General features: G+C 48.9%; 1 protein-coding gene across 1 annotated transcript in view; it reads left to right on the forward strand.

The window, feature by feature from the left end:
• Window positions 1-1189: 1189 nt before the first annotated feature.
• UST (uronyl 2-sulfotransferase) overlaps window positions 1190-20365 on the forward strand; it is a 134328-nt gene continuing 115152 nt past the window's right edge. The window contains exon 1 of the mRNA XM_078878219.1: window positions 1190-1692. Within this exon, the coding sequence (XP_078734345.1) occupies window positions 1572-1692 (121 nt within the window). The 5' untranslated portion in view covers window positions 1190-1571. The remainder of the gene's footprint in view (window positions 1693-20365) is intronic.

Below are 20365 nucleotides of genomic sequence, written 5' to 3' on the forward strand. Positions count from 1 at the left end.
TGCGTAGCAGCGTGCCTCTGACTCGGGTGGGTGAATGGGTCAGTGATGGAATGGGTTGGTGCCGAGTCGAGAAGTCAATGCATTTGTTCGTGAATACGTGAATACGTGAATACGTGAATACGTGAATACGTGAATACGTGAATACGTGAATACGTGAATACGTGAATACGTGAATACGTGAATACGTGAATACGTGGGTTCGCGAATAGGTCAATGGTTGAGTGAGTGAGTGAATCAGAGAGGAGCGACTCAATTAGTGAATACGCGATTAAGTTGTCGACGTTAATAAATCATCACGAGTGGCTCAGTGAGTCGGTCGGTAAGTGAATGAGTAAGTTAGCGGGTGGGTTAGTGAGTGAATGAGTGGGTTTGTGAGTTGGCGCTTAGGTTATTACCAAAGTCGGTCCGTCCGTGAAAAAGATGAATGGGTGAGTGAATAGGTTAGCGAGTGGGTTAGTGGGTGAATGAGCGGGTCAGTCGGCGAGTCGGCGAATGCGTAGATTACCGAGTGAGTCGGTGGTGAGTGAATGAGTTGGTTAAACAAGTGAGCGGTTCGAATGAGTGACCGTATCAGTGAGTGATTGAGCCGGTGAGCGAGTGAGTGATTGAGTGAGTGAGTGATTGAGTGAATGAGTGAGCGAGTGAGTGAGCGAGTAAGTGAGTGAGCGAGTGAGCGAGCGAGTGAGCGATTGAGCGAGCGAGCGATTGAGCCGGTGAGCGAGTGAGTGAGCGAGTGATTGAGCCGGTGAGCGAGCGAGCGAGTGAGCGAGCGAGTGATTGAGCCGGTGAGCGAGCGAGTGAGTAAGTGAGTGAGTGAGCGAGTGAGCGAGCCAGTGAGCGAGTGAGCGAGCGAGTGAGTGAGTGAGTCAGTGAGCGAGTGAGCGAGCGAGTGAGTGAGTGAGTCAGTGAGACAATGAGCGAGTTGGTTGAGTAAGCTGGTTCTTGGGGTTCGGTCGGTGAGCGATTGAGTGAGTAGCGGATGCGGGGTGGGAAATGTCAGGAGGCAGGGCAGAGAGAGCGAGAGCCGCACGTGGTGGTGGTAGTGGTGATGGTGGGGTGGGTGTTACTGGGGGAGTGGTGTGGCTGAACTAGAGTTCTGGGGGGTGGGGAGTGTGGGGGGTGTGGGGAGGAGTGTGTGTGTGGGGGGGGAGTGTGTGTGGGAGAAGCTTGGCAGGATTCCTTGCGAGGCACACACGAGGTGGTGGTGGTGGCAGTGGGCGGAGACGGCGTGGAGAGGGGGAAGATGTGGAGCGAGTGGCTTGGCTTGCTCGCTGCAGAAACAGAACCAACATCATCACCAGCAGCAGCCGCTCGCTCGGGACTCGACTGGCTACGCACATCGACCGAGAGCTTCTTGTCCGTGAACGCGGCGGCGTTTGGCAAAGCGACTACCCCCAACCCCTTAGCCCATCATCATCAACACCAACAACAACACACGAGTAGCGTCAACCACACAGCCGCAGGAGAACAACCGTCCGGCCACCGCCACCACCGACAGGGATTTTACGAATGACCGTCACGAGAAGCCGCTCGCGATCCAATGCGAGGGGCTGTGCCGGCTCTGGCGCAGCATGTGGGTTGTGGGCAAGTTTGGCCCCAGAAACTACATGGCTTGTCTGGGCTTACTCATGCTGCTGTCAGCGGTCAGGATTGTCATTCATCTGGGCGGCGGAGGAGTGTCTCGTTTTCTAGGTGAGTTGATCGCTCCCCGGGGCACGCGCAAACGCACCGACACAAGGATACTTTAACAATAACAATAATTCCTCGAGTAGGATCCCACGTAAATCATTGAACAGCAGCAGGATCATCATCATCATCGCGCTGCGCGTGGGTTGAGTTGCGTGGTTGGCGGTGGAAGTTTTAATGTGGCGCGTGCGTTTGTTATGCGTGCTTTGGTATCGATGTGCTGTGAATGGTTATTGATCATCATTGCTAAACAAAGCTCCGTGACACTACCGCTGTCATCGCTGTCGTCAAATTGTCATCGTCTTCGTGTTTTAAGTTTGAAGTGCCACGCTTTGTCGGTTGTGAACGGTTTCGTTTTTAAATTATTTGTGCGTGACACTCGTTTATCATTGCGGTAACTGTTAACACATAATTGCTATCATCACCTTGATAACATCAACAACTGTAATCACGGCGCTTAAGTTACCATTACGTTATGCAAAACCATATTAATTTGTGTTTTACATTCTTGCTAATTGCTTTTTTACCCTTTTATCTGGCAACAAAACTGACACCTTTTTTTGGTTGTTGCCAGATAAACGGGTAAAAAAACCAATTGTCATATTTTTTCTACTGACAAATGAGGTTCCAATGGTGTTTTACATTCTTGTATTATCACCACGCCCTGCTATGTATCAGCGCCGCCGCGTCTCTACCACTCGCTCCATCGCCACGCGAGAGCGCTGGAAAGGGGCGCAAACACGAATCGGGTTGCGTGCAGAGGCCAAACGACGAGCAGCAGCAGTGATGATGAGTCGGGAGAGCAGACGAATTGGCCTCATCGTGGTGACTCCTCCTGTTGTTGAGAGGCGTGGGTTGAGGCAGGACACGTGGCGCCAAGATGATGATGGTTCGCTGGAGTCAGCGATGGTGGCGGCTGGATCTCAAGAGACGACGGCACGCGATAATCGATTATGGTGGTGGCTGGTTCTGAGATGATTTATCCATGTAATCGATTATGGTGGTGGATGGTTCTGAGAGATGATTTCGCCATGTAATCGATTATGGTGGTGGCTGAATGATGCCCCCTATAATCGATTATGGTGGTGGCTGGTTCTGAGATGATTTCCCCATGTAATCGATTATGGTGGTGGCTGAATAAAAGAGATGATGTCCCTAGAATCGATTAGGGTAGTGGCTGGTTCTGAGAGATTATTTCCTCATGTAATCGATTATGGTGGTGGCTGGTTCTGAGAAATGATTTCCCCATGTAATCGATTATGGTGGTGGCTGGTTTTGAGAGATGATTTCCCCATGTAATCGATTATGGTGATGGCTGAATATAAGAGATGATGCCCCCTATAATCGATTAGGGTGGTGGCTGCTTCTGAGAGATGATTTCCCCATGTAAACGATTATGGTGGTGACTGCTTCTAAGAGATGATGCCCCCTAGAATCGATTAGGGTAGTGGCTGGTTCTGAGAGATGATTTCCCCATGTAATCGATGATGGTGGTGGCTGGTTCTGAGAGATGATTGCTCGGCTCTGAAGCGACGGTGGGTCGCGCTACATTAAGCGATGCAAGTGTTTAAAGCGACGCAAGAGACCCGAGGGGCACATCCACTGCGGAGATGGAGCGGCGACAGTCGGCTTGTGCGCTGGAGTTGCTCAATCTGGAGTTGTTACATCTTTGTTTTGCATCGCGCGAGACGCAGAGGCCTTAGTCTGTCGCAGTACGATAGATCCCGGCTGACGAGTGCTCTTTTTAAAACTCTCTGCATATGTGCTAAGACGAATGCGCAATGCGTGTGCTAAGCTAGACTGCATATACTGCACGTGCAGCAGAGTTAACAGGCGCGTTTGTGTAATGCTGCACAAGTAATGCGGTCACGTACAGCTGTTTGGGAATGCACTGCTAGACGAAGCTCTACTACTGCTACCCACGCTGAGTCGGGTCGGAGCGGTTGTTTGGTCATACTTCACCACGCCGGCTGGGTGCAAGTTGCCAATGGAAGGGTTGGTGGGTAAAGGGACACGTGTCACGCGATCTCCACGCGCCGCTCACGACGTGTTGTAGCCGTGGCAGGGAATCGAACCCGGGATTTTAAAATAGGCTGGAAGCGCAAAGCGTTCGCGAACCAGTGCGAGAAGGCGCAGTGCAAGTGGCGTGTTTGACTACGTACTCCAACAGAGGAGAAGAAGTTACACTACTCGTACAGCAAACAACAACTACAACAACAACCTCCACGCACGTGTCAATGAACACTGCCTTCAAAGGAAAACACATTAGGCCGACGTTTCGGGCAATGGGCCCTTCTCCCCGTACGGGTGGTCCTGTGCGTGACATTGGACACATGGCTGAGCTCACCCAGTCTTGCAGGGTGAGGTGGGCTGCAGTTTAATACCAACGAGTAAGATGGCAAAGCCCACGCATTGTTACGATGTCCACACGGACCCCCCCCCCCACGTGTTTTGCTATGGACACAGCGGTTAGGGGCCGTCCATAAATGACGTCACGCACCTAGGGGGGGGTCAGACATTTGTAACGATGTGTGACGAAGGGGGGGGGGTTGATAAATGTGACGTCACATCGAAATGCGCAACTTTAAATAAATATTGACAACACGTTCTACTTAATTAAATAGACTTTTTAATAAATGTTTTCTCCTACAACATCAGAGTGCAGCGCCACATTAAATACGCACCACAATGACAATAGTTTAAAGCGATTTGAAGCATGTTTTATTTTTTTTTGGGGGGGGGGGGGGGCAGAGCTTTGTGACGTCATATTTTAGGGGGGGGGGCTGACTTTTTGTGACGATGGGGGGGGGGGTCAAAAATCGTCCAAAATCACGTGACGTCATTTATGGACGGCCCCTTATTAGGCGGGCCGCTGTCTAAACGTCGCCAGCTTTGGGCCCCGATGCTCGTTCGGCTAAATCCGCCAGCGTGCGAGCGTTCTTTGTTACACTGGGTTGGTTTCGATAAGTACACTAAAAAAAAACACACACACACATATCCCTTCTACCCCGGGGGAGGGGGGGCATTTTAAACCATTGACCCCACAGATGCCACACCGTCGCAGTGGCCTTACCGATGCTTAAATCGCTGGAATTGCAATCCCAAATGTCGCCGGCTGGACTTTCATCTCCGGGCGCGGCAGTGTGCGGTGTAGGCCACTGCGACGGTGTAGCATCTGTGGGGTCAATGGTTTAAAATGCCCCCCCCCCCCCCGGGGTAGAAGGGATATGTGTGTGTATTTTTTTGAGTGTAAATAATAGAAAACACTAATTAAGTAGAACTGCTTTGTTTCATCAAACCTCTGCATTTATTAACATTAAAAACATTGTTTGCGACTGAGAACCAAAGGGGTTGCAGGCTGCAGTCGGTTAAGAACCGCTGCTCGAAGCCGAGGCCCCCTCTGATGCTCGCAGTGGTGGCTCAGCGAGCCATAGCCGGGTGGCACTTTGTTTTAGGGGACCGTCCATAAATGACGTCACGCGATTTTGAACGAATTTTGACCCCCCCCCCCCCATCGTCACGCGGCGTCACAAAAAGTCAGCCCCCCTCAAATATGACGTTACAAAGCTCTGCCCCCTTCCACAAAAAAATGAAACATGCTTCAAATCGCTTTAAACTATTGTCATTGTAGTGCGTATTTAATGTGGCGCTGCACTCTGATATTGTAGGAGAAAACATTTATTAAAAAGTATATTTCATTAAGTAGAACGTGTTGTCTATATTTATTTAAAGTTGCGCATTTTGATGTGACGTCACATTTCTCAAACCCCCCCCCCCTCGTCACACATCGTCACAAACGTCTGACCCCCCCCCCCCTAGGTGCGTGACGTCATTTATGGACGGCCCCTTACTGCTATGTGGTGGATGCGTATTAGCTCAGTACTTCTTCCATACCGTATTGTGGTCTAGCGCGCTGTGCGTGGGTGGTTGTGAATGTGAGTGATGGTGCTAATGCTGCCGCCCAAGTAACCCGACCGACCGTAAGAGCCATGAACGTCGACCCGCTCTGCGAGGTCACAGCGGGTCGAACTCCGTTTGAAACCTGGGTGCGCGGTGTGTTACATCTCAGCACTGGGGAGACAAAGACGTCTGGGCGTGGTTCCGTCCACAACACTGCCCCCCCCCCCCCACGTGCGTGTTTCGTCGACTTTCACGTTGACACGTGCTCGCCAATTGCGCTTGGGCCCCAACAGTGTGCGTGTGTGTGGATCTTTGTTTTCTCTTGTGAGTCTTGTAAGTACACGTGCCGTAGCTATCAAGCTGGATTGTGGCTATTTTTCCAGGTATACATCAATCGGACGTCTAACCTGCTGTTTGTACGTACATTGTGTCTCGAGGTTATTCCAGCACAGACCTGTATTTATGGTATACACTTGCAGTGTTCGGTTCAGCAGTTAATAATGTACTGATGCCAATTTGCTCGGCCTTGAAGCTAAGACTCTGCGTCCATGAACGTTGCTGTGAATGTTGAAATTTCACCTATTTACCACACGTGTTGTATTGCTTCATGTGTGTACCGTGGAACCGTCTTGAGTGATTGGTTGGTTCGCACAACAGCGCTTTAAACCCAGCAATACGACTTGTTCTATATCCGAGCACGGAAAACATCAGTGACGAGAGATGGCAAAAACATATCGTGATTGGGCCCAAGGACAGGGACTTCTCTACTTACGAACGAGTCTGGTTCAAAGAGTTATGTTCGTAAGTCGATTTTTTCGTAAGTCCAAACATGCTTTACGGTATGTACACTAAACACGGGGAATGGCTTTAAAAGTTGTAATATCTCCTGTAGATGTAGATGCCACTGGTTCTTCACGTTCTGCAGATGTAGATGCCACCACCACCATCTATTGTGTGGCGTTTGAACTTACGACTCTCGGTCCAAACAACTGGACATACGGAGAGGTTTGTTCGTATCTCTAAAAGTTAATACGTCGAGTGTTCGTAAATAGAGGAGTCCCTGTACAGGAAAACTGCATAAATTCTACCAGGCAGTAATTTGCATGAGCTCCAAAACTGCATGGTGTGAAACATGGAGTATCTGTGCGCAGCCCAGCGAAATTGTAAAGATGAGCACTCACGTCAGTGGTTGCTAGAGGACTATGTCATCACTCTCGGTACACCAGCCAATCGGCTGCCAGGAGAACAACCCGCTTGGAACATGGCAGCCGTGACGTCATTGCTCCGTGCACTTCAACCGGACTGTGGCTGATGTAATGTGTATGTTTATGTTATGAATGTTTTCTTAAGTAATGTGTTTGTGATTTTGCGTGCATTTATTTGTGCGAGTGTGAGTGAGAGTGCACTTATGTATTTGTAAGAGTGTTCCTCTGCGTGGGAATATCTTCCTTTGCATGTGAGAGTTTGTATGTGTGGTTGTTAGCCTTATAACAGTATGTTAAAAGCCTATTTGGGTGATCGTTTTTTGGCTGTTTTTGGCTGTGCGTGTCTGTTATTGTGAACACGTGTGTTTTGTGAGTTTTGGGTGTGTTTGTGAGACCGTATAGCTGTGTGCATTTGTCTCCGAGTGGTTTTGTGCGTAGGTACGTACGTATGTTGAATTTATTTCGCACCGCGCGTAGCCAACCGTGCCAATCGGAGGTACGAATACTGCTGAGGTCATGTAAGCTTATACGCCCTTGCGTAAATCCTGGAGGGGCTCGAAATTGAGACAAATCTTGGTGTGCGCAATTTATAGAATATCCCAAAGCTGTTCAGTACTCGGGACCCTAGGGATCCATCCACAACCCGCGCTGACCAGCTTGACGAAGTATTGTCAAACAACCCTCATCACTGACACGGCGTCGTTGAACGATAAAGATGTAACGTTATCGTCGTTACACCCACACACTGACTCTCTCTTGCCCAGATTGTTGCCCTCGTGAATATTGAAACAGCCTTTCAGCTTCTCATCTTCATTTGCAGCCAGTGTATCATTGCTGAGCGGAGCAGTGGTGCAGTGTGAGTGACACTGGCGCCTATGAACCCGGCAATCTGAGTTTGATACACGACCCAGGCTAACATCGATGGTGAGTGCCATCCCTGCCCCCCCTCCCCCCACTTTACCAACACGAACTAACCAGCGTGGTGAAGTATGGTCAAAACCCCCATCGAGATAGGTTGGAAGTTATTTTTTTCTTAATTACTCCACCGCTAAATTGCTTGGCTCTGTGCAATAACTGCACAGTCTGTTCCGAGTCGAAGTGCTATTGTGAACGCGTGCTTGAATATTGTTTTTCGTAGGGTCATATTAAGGATAACCTTTTGTGTCTGTGATGTGTTATACCGGAGTGATTACTCATTTAAATAGCATTCAATGTTACCACAGTGACAGATAACCTTTATTTGAAGCCAGTTGAAAGCCCATTGTGAGCGAGTAATTTTGAGCAGAGTTCTGGTTAATCAAATGTAGAGTGGCTGTAGAAAAAAAAAACACCAGTGCAGAGCGATCCATTTATAGATACCCCACTGATAATGATCATGACCCTCGTGACTTCTCCACAGAGGATTGATTATTGTGACCGCGATGGCTCCGTGCGCTACAGGCGACAGCGTTCAACGACGCACTTAGATTGATTGGTTGGGAGAGGTGCGGAGGGAGGCTTTGAAATGAAACGTTGTTTTTCTCCGAGAAATCCTCGCTGTTTTTGGTGGGGCATCTGTAAATGGATCTCACCCGGCTGCACACATCAATTTGAAATTTAAGAGGCATGAAATGGGGTGTAATCTACTTTAAAAACAACACTCACTGGCATTCATAATTAAGGCTGCAGTGCATAATGTTTAGCCTAATGACCACCACCACGGTAAGGTATTGCCCTCCGATAAGATTAGTGTGTTGGGTGGGGAGTGTGTGTGGTGTGGCTGGTTCGTATATCGCTCGCTCGTCACTGATGTTATCCGTTACCGGCAATCAAAGTCAGGTCGCGGGGTTCATAGCGCAGTGAGTGAGCTCACCCCTGCACCACCGCATGACTTCGCAACCCCAGAAGAAACAAAGACAAAGATCCCCCGTATAGCCTGCACAGACTGTTGGGGTAGGTGTTATCAGCGAGCAGCACCTATCATGGTCCGGAATGGCACGCAAAGGGGTGGGGGTGGCCAGCATTACTCCCGACCGCCTTTGTATCCCGAGTGGTGATGTTTACACATTGCACTAGGTACTAATTTGAGGCTGAGTCGACCTAGGTGAGGTCCAAGACCAGTTCAGATAATCGCCACTGTTGTTGATGGCCGTGAGCGGGAATGGAACTCGGGTAGACGGGTTCGTAGCGCAACGCGCTAACCGCTACCCCCTACCCCACACAAAGATAAAGACAAAGATCCCCCGTATAGCCTTAACAGACTGTAGGGGCAAGTGCTGGTTGCGAGCACCTATGAAGGCCAGAACGGTACACGAGGGGGTGGGTGGCCAGCACCACGCCCGACCGCCTTTGTCTCCCCAGTAGCGATGTTTACACACCGCACCAGGTACTCATTTCAGTCGACCCAGGAGAGGCCCAGGACCAGTTCATATAATCGTCACCGGTGTTGGTCGTGAGCGGGAATCGAACCCAGGTCGCCAGGTTCATAGCGCAGCGTAGCGCTAACCGCTGCACCACCGCTACCCCCCCCCCCCCACACGCACACTACAGACACACAGTCACACACGATCATCGCCTGTTCTCCGTGCCCTCCGCGTTTGACGCGTCTTGACAACACCCGAACGGGGGGACGGCCTTTCGAGCGGCGACCCTTACGTGGCGTTGCCCCGACATGTAAACATCTGGTGAATCCACATACTTCGCATGGTTTCACAATTAAGCCATCCGTCCGTGCGACTGGAAGAACGAACACGCCGAGGGAATCAAAACCGCTGCAATCTTCTTGGTTCTTTCGGTAAAGACACGTAGAAGGGAAATAATAAAATAATACAAATAAAACATAATAAAATAATTCTCACGACGTTTCGGCCACAACGCAAGCAGCCGTCCTCAGGTGAAGAGCAGGTCTGTCATTCAGACGCTGTCTTTCCGACAGACCTGTTCTTCACCTTATAGACGGCTGCTTGCGTTGTGGCCGAGACGTCGTGATAAATTATTTTATGTTTTATTTTTATTATTTTATTATTTCCCTTCCACGTGACTTTACCGAAAGATCCAAGAAGATGAATCCCTGCAGTCACGAAATCTTTAAATAGAAATTTAACCGCTGCAATGTTCAGGAACGGTGAGAGGCAAAGGGGAGAGGGGACTTGGGCACGGGGCGACGGTGTCTACAGCGAATAAACACGTGCGCGTCTGAATCGCAGAGAAACCTTGGAGAGTTGCACGCTTGTGTTTATGCATTGCGAGGCGCAAAAGAGGAATGCGCGGATTATAAAACGCACGCGGCTTAGGAGAGTGAGCGCGAGATGGGACGATGGTCGAGAAAAATCTACGCGACCACGGGGAGAACATGCAAACTCTAAATATACACCCAGCAGGCGGTCGGGGTTGGGATTGAACCCACGACCTCCTGCATACCAGGCGAGGCAGATAACATTTAGCCACCGTGGCACCCATCACTTTGTATGCACGTTCGACGCGTATCCATATAATTACGCATGTATTATGCAGAGTGTGTGAAATACTGTAATTACGATATTGTTCAAGCCCTTTGTCAATCAGCGGTTGGATGTCCTCCCGTGCAATTTCACTCGTGGTTGCTTGGCCATACTTTATCACGCCGGTCAGCGTGAGTTAGCGAAGGCGAGAGAGGGGGTGAGTAGGACTCGTTCAGGGATCAGGCGCCACTGACGTAGCCATGGCCACGAATTTTACTTGGATCATCGGGTTCATAGCAAAGGGAGCTATGGTGACCATTCTGCCTCCACTCTCCGCAGGAGCATGATAAAGTATGTCGTGATATCTAATCAAGTATGGATGCACGGATGTGCAAATATACGGCACGTATTAACGTCGGAATTCAAATGTCAAGCATCGCTGCAAATGACGCTCCCATAAGGACATAATTAAATTTCACAATCTCGCGTGTTGAATTAAACAAATAAAAATGGAGAATGAAATTAATGCTCATGAATATGCTGTACTGCTAATTAAATCACATGGTAATGGAGCAATGTGCGTACGCATGCGTGTGTCTCCACACAGTCGTGTTTCTCTTGCAGCCTGTGGCCGCTGCTGTTGTTACGACCTGCAATCATTTATATCGGTGTATTGCCAAATGGAAATTGGGATTTTTAGGCTTGATCATCGTTGATCCATTCATATGCCCAAGGCTCCCACGATTGGATCCCAATGACACTTTATTTTCATCCATGTGATTTCATATTGATCATCATCATCATGATCTATCTATTGCTGAATCAAGGCATCTGCAAACTGTCATCATCTCGGGCGGTGCTACGATCTAACAATCCACGTGACACCTGCACACGAACTGATTTCTCCGCTCCATCTCCTTGGTGGCTGTTCAGTTCATTCAGACGCCTTGTACCGTACATAGCCAACTGTGCTAATCGGAGGTGCAGGGGAAGGACAGCAAAAAGCTTAACATGCACTTGGCAAATAACCCGAAATGATCAATCATAATCTTGTATGGTAGCACAGCTGGATGAAGGCCTACCCGCACCATGCAATTCATGGAGGTCATTCGACCATACTTCACCACTTATGGCCAGTGATGTTAGCCGGGTTCATAGCAAAGTGCGCTAACCACTGCACCGCCGCTCCCCCAGATTTCGTAACACTGCACGCGTATACTGCGGTTGCCTATGACTAGATCACTTGGAATGCCGCTGATCTCAACAGATCTTGCCAGATAAGCGGGGTTGTGCCCGGACGCCGCTTCATTGGGAGAACACCTTGGCATGCCTAGGTGGCTTCGGGGCAGTGCGGACAAAACCCTTTGTTGTACTGTACTTCTTTGCTCCCATGTCGACGCTCCCCGCCGTTTTCAATTATGGTCAAATAATCCCCATGAGCCACACGGCATTGGTAGGGGGTGGGGGGAAGAGGAGGGGGGGAAGAGAAGTGGGATCCTCATCCTGACAGTTTTGACAAAGAGGCTGTACATGTATTTACTGCGTTTGGTTCATCATCTCTGCCATCGCTGCAGTGAGGTTATTATTCACCGATTGGTTACAATGTTAGAGTGCAGTGGGAGATAGATGGCCCTTATTTATAACCAGGTACAAGCCCGGTGAGACCAGAAGTCTCTTTTTCAAGATAGACGCGGTTTTGAATAATTAATAATATACATATTTATCAACGCTGACCACAGCGGTTTGTCCTTATGCGTGTTTGTGTTAATATTTATGGGGTTTCTTTGGTGTAGCTGTATATGAACTGCACGCCTGTGCTGATATATACTGAACACACATTTTTATCATTTATATTTTCCCCTTTGTACCGATTTAAAATATCAGCATCATTGCATGATTTAAAAAAAAGTGCAACCCTTCGTGTTAGAGAAAGGCACCCCCTTGAAGTGGATGTCACAGAACTACCTCTGAGATCGCCCTCCAAGCGACCTCTGGGCTACACAGTAGAGGACAACATTCACCCACCCTCTCTGCCCTGAAGAGGAGTGTTCATTGCATGGCAGTCACATTTTTAAAAATTCTCAGTGCTGGAATTTCGCCAGATTAAGAGCAGAACCATATTTATTGTTAACTCTTAACGCTTTTGTGTTGTTATTAAATACGTGTAGTTTACTAATGTTTCATCTGATTGGATGGTAATATGGTCAAGGTGGCGGGTCTTCCGTCAGAAGGTTGCAAGTTCAAATCCATGTCTGGGTCAGTTCAACCCATTATCCCTCCAGGGTTTGTAAAATAGGTACCACTTTGTGGGAAGCTAAAGAGTGGGTGTCCTATGAGTAGACTCTGCCTTGACATAGAAACGTGGAAGTTACACCATTTGTTCAAAGCTGTGATCAGATGAGTGGAAATCGCTTTGGTGAGTGGAAAAACTACAAATAAATAATATTAATGTTTGAAATCGGTTAATATATTTGTGCATTAACAGTTGTTTTGATGTACAAAGTATATGCTTTCAACCGTTTTGATGTTTGGCCTAATTTAGTTTTCATACGCTCTTTTATGATCGTATTTTGTCTGGTTTTTGTACTTTGTGAAACTTTTAACTGTTTTATTACGTTTTTGCCTGCTCTGAAGAAAATTCACTCCAATGTGTCACGTGAAATTATTTTCTCTTTATCTTTCCCAGCTATTTGAGGTCTGTAATGCATAGTGAGGTGGTGCAGTGGTTAGCGGGCTGCGTTACGAACCTTTGGTGACCCACGTTCGACTCCCAGTCACGACTAACATCAGTGACAAGTGACATTAGGAACCAGTCCTGCCCTAGCCCCACCTTCACCAACTCTAACTAACCGGCATGGTGAAGTATGCTTAAAAAAAACCTTCATGACCGACACGGCATTCAAAGTTCTTTATCGATTGGTCGATTGAGAATATCCGCAATTTATATATATATATAAAATACAATTTGGACATGCCATTAGGAAAATTCACCGGGAGCCTCGCTTTCAGTGTAGGCAAATATTTATTCAATCATGATTCTCAAATCGTTTTGACGGACCCTTGAATGCATTGGACGGAATTCAGTCCATGGGTTAAGTTGACAGACTGAAGGACTCTGCGGCAATGTAGTGAGCTGGTGTATGCCATTGAAACGTGTTTAGCAAAGCGTAGTCATTATATATGGAGACGTGAACTTTATTTAGAACCTGAGTACTGAATGCCTCATGCAATTCTATCAATTTCATTTGCAAATTGCAATTGCATACGCCCAAGTTTTGTCCAAATTCCGAGTCCCCTACGGGAGCAGGAATAGAACTCGCGTCACCGGGTTCGTAGTACAGTGCGCTAACCTCTAAACGACTGCTCCCCGCTCAATTACACACATGCGCTGTCACACTTTCGCACAAATAAACGAACGCAAAATCACACTCACGTTACTTAAAAAAAGAACATAAATATGCGGCTTTCCATAGCCCAGCTGATGTGTACGGAGTGATGACGTCATGACGGCCATGTTGCACAAGTCCTGATGCAACAACAGCAGCCACGTTGCATCAGGATTGCTTTCATGGCAGCTGATTGGCTGGTGTAGTGGGAGTTATCATGATGTAATCCCTAGCAACCACTGACACGCGTCCATATTTGTGAGATTATATTTCGAGAGCCCGTTGAGACCGAGACTATCGTTTGCATGTTGGACCTAAAACACAATAACGGTGTAGCGCTCACGTGCAATTGAACAACGAAACAAAAAAAACAATAGTTGCAGCCTTCTCTTAAGTTTTACGGTCAAAAATATGTAAGCCCTAGGACTGTGTTTGAAAGGGGACTGGGACCCAAACTGAATGAATAAAGAGGTGTGGGCGAGGGCAGGTTGGAGCGATTTTTGGAAAACTGAACGATGCAATTAAAAGCAAAGTATGAATGTACCAAATTGGTCGTGGCGGATTCATGATGGTGATGGTGAAACATCAAAGAGAAAAGGAGCAAGACTGACAACATTTTTCATCTCGTGAAGTTTACAAAAAAAAACAATCGCTCACAACAACCAAAACACCCCCGTTGGCTGTGCGTTTCACCAAATACATTTTTAATCATGAATCTCTAACGGGAAAGTCATTAACTGAGCCGGGGGAGAGCAGGCTGAGATGTCATTTCTCTTCAACTTGAGAGGTCTTGGAGCTGGTTACTTGAGAGACATCGGTCCCAAGGATTGTGTGGAGTTTGTGCGTGGAATTATACTGCAGTTACAAAAATCCGGTGGCTGAATTTTAAACGGGTTATAATCATTGAACCAGATTAAGCGCGCGTTTAAAAGCATCATGCGTGTCGATGCAATATCACACTTCTCCACAGAACAGTGCCAATGTCTCGCATATGCCACATAAACTAAACTAATTTTTTTTTACTTTAGTTATATATCATATATACGACTTACAATATGTACGAGAAGCTTGGAAAATTGGTAATGAGACGAGCTAAGCAAAGGATGAGAATAGAGAGACTGGGACACCAAAACTTGCCCCGGTGTTGTGTAGAACCATAACCGAGGGCTATTGTGGAGTGTTGTGAGTAACACGTGTTACATAACTCAGAACCACGGATGCCTCCAATACACCGCTCGGAGAGGTTTTATGAACATGTTTTTATTACACGCTTTCATTAAACTCACTCTGTCTGTTGTTGCTGTTCTTGTTGTCATTGTCGTCGTTGTTGTCGTTGTATCCTCAAATCTTGTAACTAAATTTTAACCCACTTCTATTTAAAGCTTTCGTGACTGCAGGGATTCGTCTTCTTGGTTCTTTCGGTAAAGTCAGGTAGAAGGGAAGTAATAAATAATAAAAATAAAACATAATAAAATAATTCTTTTATTTTATTATGTTTTATTTTTATTATTTTATTACTTCCCTTCTACGTGACTTTACCGAAAGAACCAAGAAGATTTAACCCACTTCCCAATGTGGTATCGACTGCAAACTTGGTATACGTATGTCACACTGATGACAATACTATATTCTATCATTAAAAATAAACAAATATATTTTTAAACATTCTTTTTTATATGTTATGTTTCGGTCAACTGACGTTGGCTGTAATTGGCCACGGTCCCTTACGTTATGGCAAGTTTCGGGGCCACTTCCTGGAGTCGTAAAAAGCGTGTTTAAAAAAAAAACATTTTTAATATTACTTATTTAATGCTGATGCCCCATGGTGTAGAGAGAGAGGCAACCCGCCAATAGACATCTGGTAAACCAGCAGTGTGTTTGTTGAGCACGCCCCACTCTGTTGATGAGCCGCAGAAGGTTGAAACTGGTCCAGAGCTTTGTGTGTTGAAACGATTTCTGCTGTGGTTAGCTTAGGTCCAGACACAGAGCAAGCGCGATAGATTCAATGAGCAGAAGATAATTTGTTTTATTTATTAGACTGATACTATATTTGTTTTTAAATTTTAATTCACAACGCAAAGCTTTTGCGGCACTACAGATGTGTACATTAATGCAAGATTGCATATTGAAAAATAAATAACCTGAAGTGGTTTAATATTTTTTTTTTACAAAGTATTTAATCTGCAAGACTAAACGTTTACAGGAAGGCATTTGCCACCACAATGGCACAAGCTGCTGTGGATTAAGTACAGTAAATGCACGAGTTCATGTAATTTCAGTGGAGTAGCAATAACAGCAATACTGAACACGAGGGCAGTATCCGGCCCAGATATTAAAGTGGAAGAAGAATAACAACACCACATCAGAGTGGCGGTTTCTGATCCGTTTTGGATTTTCAAACTCGCGCGGATTTTAAATTTCACACCAAAACCGAGCAGCACCCACAAATTAATTGTCCCAAGCTTCAAACTCGACCATCTCCGAACCTCGGCTGCCTTCCCAAATGGAATTTTCAAAGTCCTGTACAAATATAATTACAGCGGCCCGAGTCAACTTGTGTGGGCAGATTGTTCAGATAGTCGAGCGGCATATGCCGTTGGCGTGGTGCGGGTACTTTGCATGGCTCATTAAAGACAACTCGGCAAGCATTTGGAGATTTTTTTTCTCAAATTTTGTTGCCGAAGACCAATCGCTGCCGGAGATTGAGATGTGCCGTGGGGGAGGGGTTTCTAATAAACGTGTTGGAGCATGAAGGCGAAGGTGTGGGGTAGGGGGGGGTAGCGTTTGGTGCTGCCGGCATGAGCCATGAATTATATATCAATGGCTTCATAGAGACTGGGGACAGCAGGCGTGAGGGGTGGGGGGAGGACGCCGCGTTTCATATGTACACCAACCCGAGTATCGCTTTTACAACTCGCGGGATGACTAGTAATGAGGATCTTTTTTTTGCGATTGATGAGGATCTCTCCCCCTCCCCTCCGCTCCGCGTGACCCTAGAGTTTTTCTTCGTTAGCTGCGGGCGACTATTGAGATTTTTTTGATTTATCATTTTAGAATTTTTTTTACATTTAAAAAAAACGCACCCACCCCCTCCCCTCTCGCCTCTGTCCATCCGGCAGTATAAAAGAGTGCACACGCCCGCAGTTCGTCGATGGGAAGGTCGCACGACGCGCGGTAGGGTGGCGAAGTTGTGTGTACTCTCCACCTCTTCCACGGCGTTGTAGGCTTTCGCGACCAATATCATCCATAATAGAGGTTGTTGGGTTAGATCGCGTAAATATATGAATGTGTCGTCAAAAGCCGCCACCACCCGACACAGACAACTAGTAAGGGTTGTCACGTCAACAGAACGTGCCAATTCGTCACTCTTCCAAGACGTCTGGCCACCAGCATGGAAAATTTAGCCAAATTAACACCACCTCGAGGTGCTCTCAATCGCTCCCCACCCCACCCCCCTCGGTAGGGGAGAGGGGAGGCTTGAACGAGCCACTTGCAGGGCTGGTGCCTTCACTTCACCTTCCTGACGGCGCTTCATTCGAGTGTCGTTGTTGTCGCGGGCTTAGCGAATGGGAGAGAGACCCTTCAACAGACGGCGCTTCTTCGTTTTCAAATCGGCGGGGGGGTTGGACACCCACGTGGCCGAAGGGTACGAAGACGACGAAGACGACGCGCAGGCCAGAGGGTGGTGACCTCGGGCGACTGCAAGTCACGGCAAAGCGTGCCCCCCCCCCCAACTACCCCCAGCCCTCCCACAGCCCCCCACTTTGCTTGGGAGAGCAAAACCCACCCGCGCCACAACAAGCTGAAATTTTAATTAACCCTGAATCCAATTTAGCAAGGAGAATTTGCGCTTTGGCACGTAATTAATCGCAACTCCTTAATTGTTAATGAAAGCAAAACGCAGGCGCGCCAGACTTTAAAAAAGGAGACATTACTTCGACGCTCGTCCGCTTCTGGCGGTATCTATCAGCTCCAAAACCCACTGAGCGTCGTTGTCTAATTGCCGTCGCGGCCACGTGTGACATTGCCGCGCCGGGGAGATGGGGTCACGTGCAGTGGCCGCGCGAAATCTTTTAGCCGCGCGCAACAAAAAGAAAAATGGCGCTCGGCTCGTGCACCCCGAACCGCGCCCGTTGCACGGCGCATCTCAAGGTGACATTTCCCTCGTTGCGTTTTTCCCCTCCCTTGCAGAATCCTCTCGCTTCTATGCTCATTATATGCGTGCCATTGTATCACCCCTCCCCGTCCTCCTTTTTTGCCGAAGATCATAACGTGCCCGAGGGGAGGTGACAAAGAAACCCGTTGCGATGGGCCGCTTTTGTTCCGTCGCTCAGGTGAAGCGAGCGTTCGTGAGAAATGTCCTCAATACCCCGGCAAGCCAAGGGACGGCGAGCGCCCTGGGACTTGCCGATCGCGACGTCGCCGGTTCGATTTGGACCTCCCGTTGCGGCAGTTTGCAACAAATGTCCTTACACTGCCACTTTGCACTTTCGGTACCGGTCTCTCACGTGAACGGTGAGGTGGTGGGGGTGGGGGCGTGATCTCTAGCGTTTGCCGTGATTGTTTATCTTTCTTTCACGGTCCTCCGTTCTTTTTTGGCCAGGCACGCGACGTAATTGTGACTTAATAATAGGGTTTTTCCCCTTTTTTCTGCCAACAAAACTGAAACCTTTTTACAAGGAATCCTGTCTGCATTAACCACAATGCCTGTGGTCAAAATGCAAACAAACAACACACTCTGATAATATTTGCATTGTCCTTGAAACTGATTGGTCCACACCAGAGACAGCTTTCTTTTGAGCCTCGTCTCAATTGGTTCTAGACCAGAGAGGTTTCAGTTTTGTTGCCAGAAAAAAGGGGGAAACCCCCTATTACTATACTTTGGTACCGGCAAAGGAGGTCTAATGATGTGAATGTGACTTCTTCCCATTTCTTCTTCCGTCCACCCGGCAGTGGAAATGGTCGACGCCGCGGCCGATCACCAGGTTGTGTGCGGGGTGGGGTGTTAGAGTGGCCACGTGGGGGGCGTTACCGAGTGGAGGCGGTCACGTGGGGGTGTTACCGAGTGGAGGCGGTCACGTGGGGGGTGTTAGAGTGGCCACGTGGGGGGCGTTACCGAGTGGAGGCGGTCACGTGGGGGTGTTAGTGAGTGGAGGTGGTCACGTGGGGGTGTTAGGGAGTGGAGGTGGTCACGTGGGGGTGTTAGTGAGTGGAGGTGGTCACGTGGGGGTGTTAGTGAGTGGAGGTGGTCACGTGGGGGGTGTTAGCGAGTCTAGGTGGTCACGTGGGGGGTGTTAGTGAGTGGAGGTGGTCACGTGGGGGTGTTAGTGAGTGGAGGTGGTCACGTGGGGGTGTTAGTGAGTGGAGGTGGTCACGTGGGGGGCGTTACCGAGTCTAGGTGGTCACGTGGGGGGTGTTAGCGAGTGGAGGTGGTCACGTGGGGGGTGTTAGCGAGTCTAGGTGGTCACGTGGGGGGTGTTAGTGAGTGGAGGTGGTCACGTGGGGGGTGTTAGGGAGTGGAGGTGGTCACGTGGGGGGTGTTAGGGAGTGGAGGTGGTCACGTGGGGGGTGTTAGTGAGTGGAGGTGGTCACGTGGGGGGTGTTAGTGAGTGGAAGTGGTCACGTGGGGGGTGTTAGGGAGTGGAGGTGGTCACGTGGGGGTGTTAGCGAGTGGAGGTGGTCACGTGGGGGGTGTTAGCGAGTCTAGGTGGTCACGTGGGGGGTGTTAGTGAGTGGAGGTGGTCACGTGGGGGGTGTTAGGGAGTGGAGGTGGTCACGTGGGGGGTGTTAGCGAGTGGAGGTGGTCACGTGGGGGGTGTTAGTGAGTGGAGGTGGTCACGTGGGGGGTGTTAGCGAGTGGAGGTGGTCACGTGGGGGGTGTTAGGGAGTGGAGGTTGTCACGTGGGGGGTGTTAGGGAGTGGAGGTGGTCACGTGGGGGGTGTTAGCGAGTGGAGGTGGTCACGTGGGGGGTGTTAGGGAGTGGAGGTGGTCACGTGGGGGTGTTAGGGAGTGGAGGTGGTCACGTGGGGGTGTTAGCGAGTGGAGGTGGTCACGTGGGGGTGTTAGGGAGTGGAGGTGGTCACGTGGGGGGTGTTAGAGTGGTCACGTGGGGGGTGTTAGCGAGTGGAGGTGGTCACGTGGGGGGTGTTAGTGAGTGGAGGTGGTCACGTGGGGGGTGTTAGAGTGGTCACGTGGGGGGTGTTAGCGAGTGGAGGTGGTCACGTGGGGGGTGTTAGAGTGGTCACGTGGGGGTGTTAGTGAGTGGAGGTGGTCACGTGGGGGGTGTTAGAGTGGTCACGTGGGGGGTGTTAGTGAGTGGAGGTGGTCACGTGGGGGGTGTTAGTGAGTGGAGGTGGTCACGTGGGGGGTGTTAGAGTGGTCACGTGGGGGTGTTAGCGAGTGGAGGTGGTCACGCCTCATGACCTCTGGGCAGCGTAAACGAGTTGGCCAAAGTACCCGCTCGGGTCCTGCCAGTAGCGGCGCGAAGAAACAACCGCAGGGCTGGAGATTTGCCTTCTTTACCTTGTCCTGTTTTGTATTTATGGAACGCCATCGATCAAGGCGCTTAACATAATTAAAAAACACGGCATGAGCGAGAACGATCTCGATGGCAGGGGGGCAGGGGGCGAGGGGATGAGGAATGGGTGACCACGATAGATGGCTGCGTAGGGGCTATATGGGAAAGTCTTGATATGAGCATCCTGAGTAGTCGAGGCAAACTAGAGGACCTTCTTTGATTTCGAAGTAAATTTACCGAAGAGGACCTCT

Source organism: Lampetra fluviatilis, chromosome 50 (assembly GCF_964198595.1).
Source record: "Lampetra fluviatilis chromosome 50, kcLamFluv1.1, whole genome shotgun sequence".
In the NCBI taxonomy this organism is placed as follows: Eukaryota; Metazoa; Chordata; class Hyperoartia; order Petromyzontiformes; family Petromyzontidae; genus Lampetra; species Lampetra fluviatilis.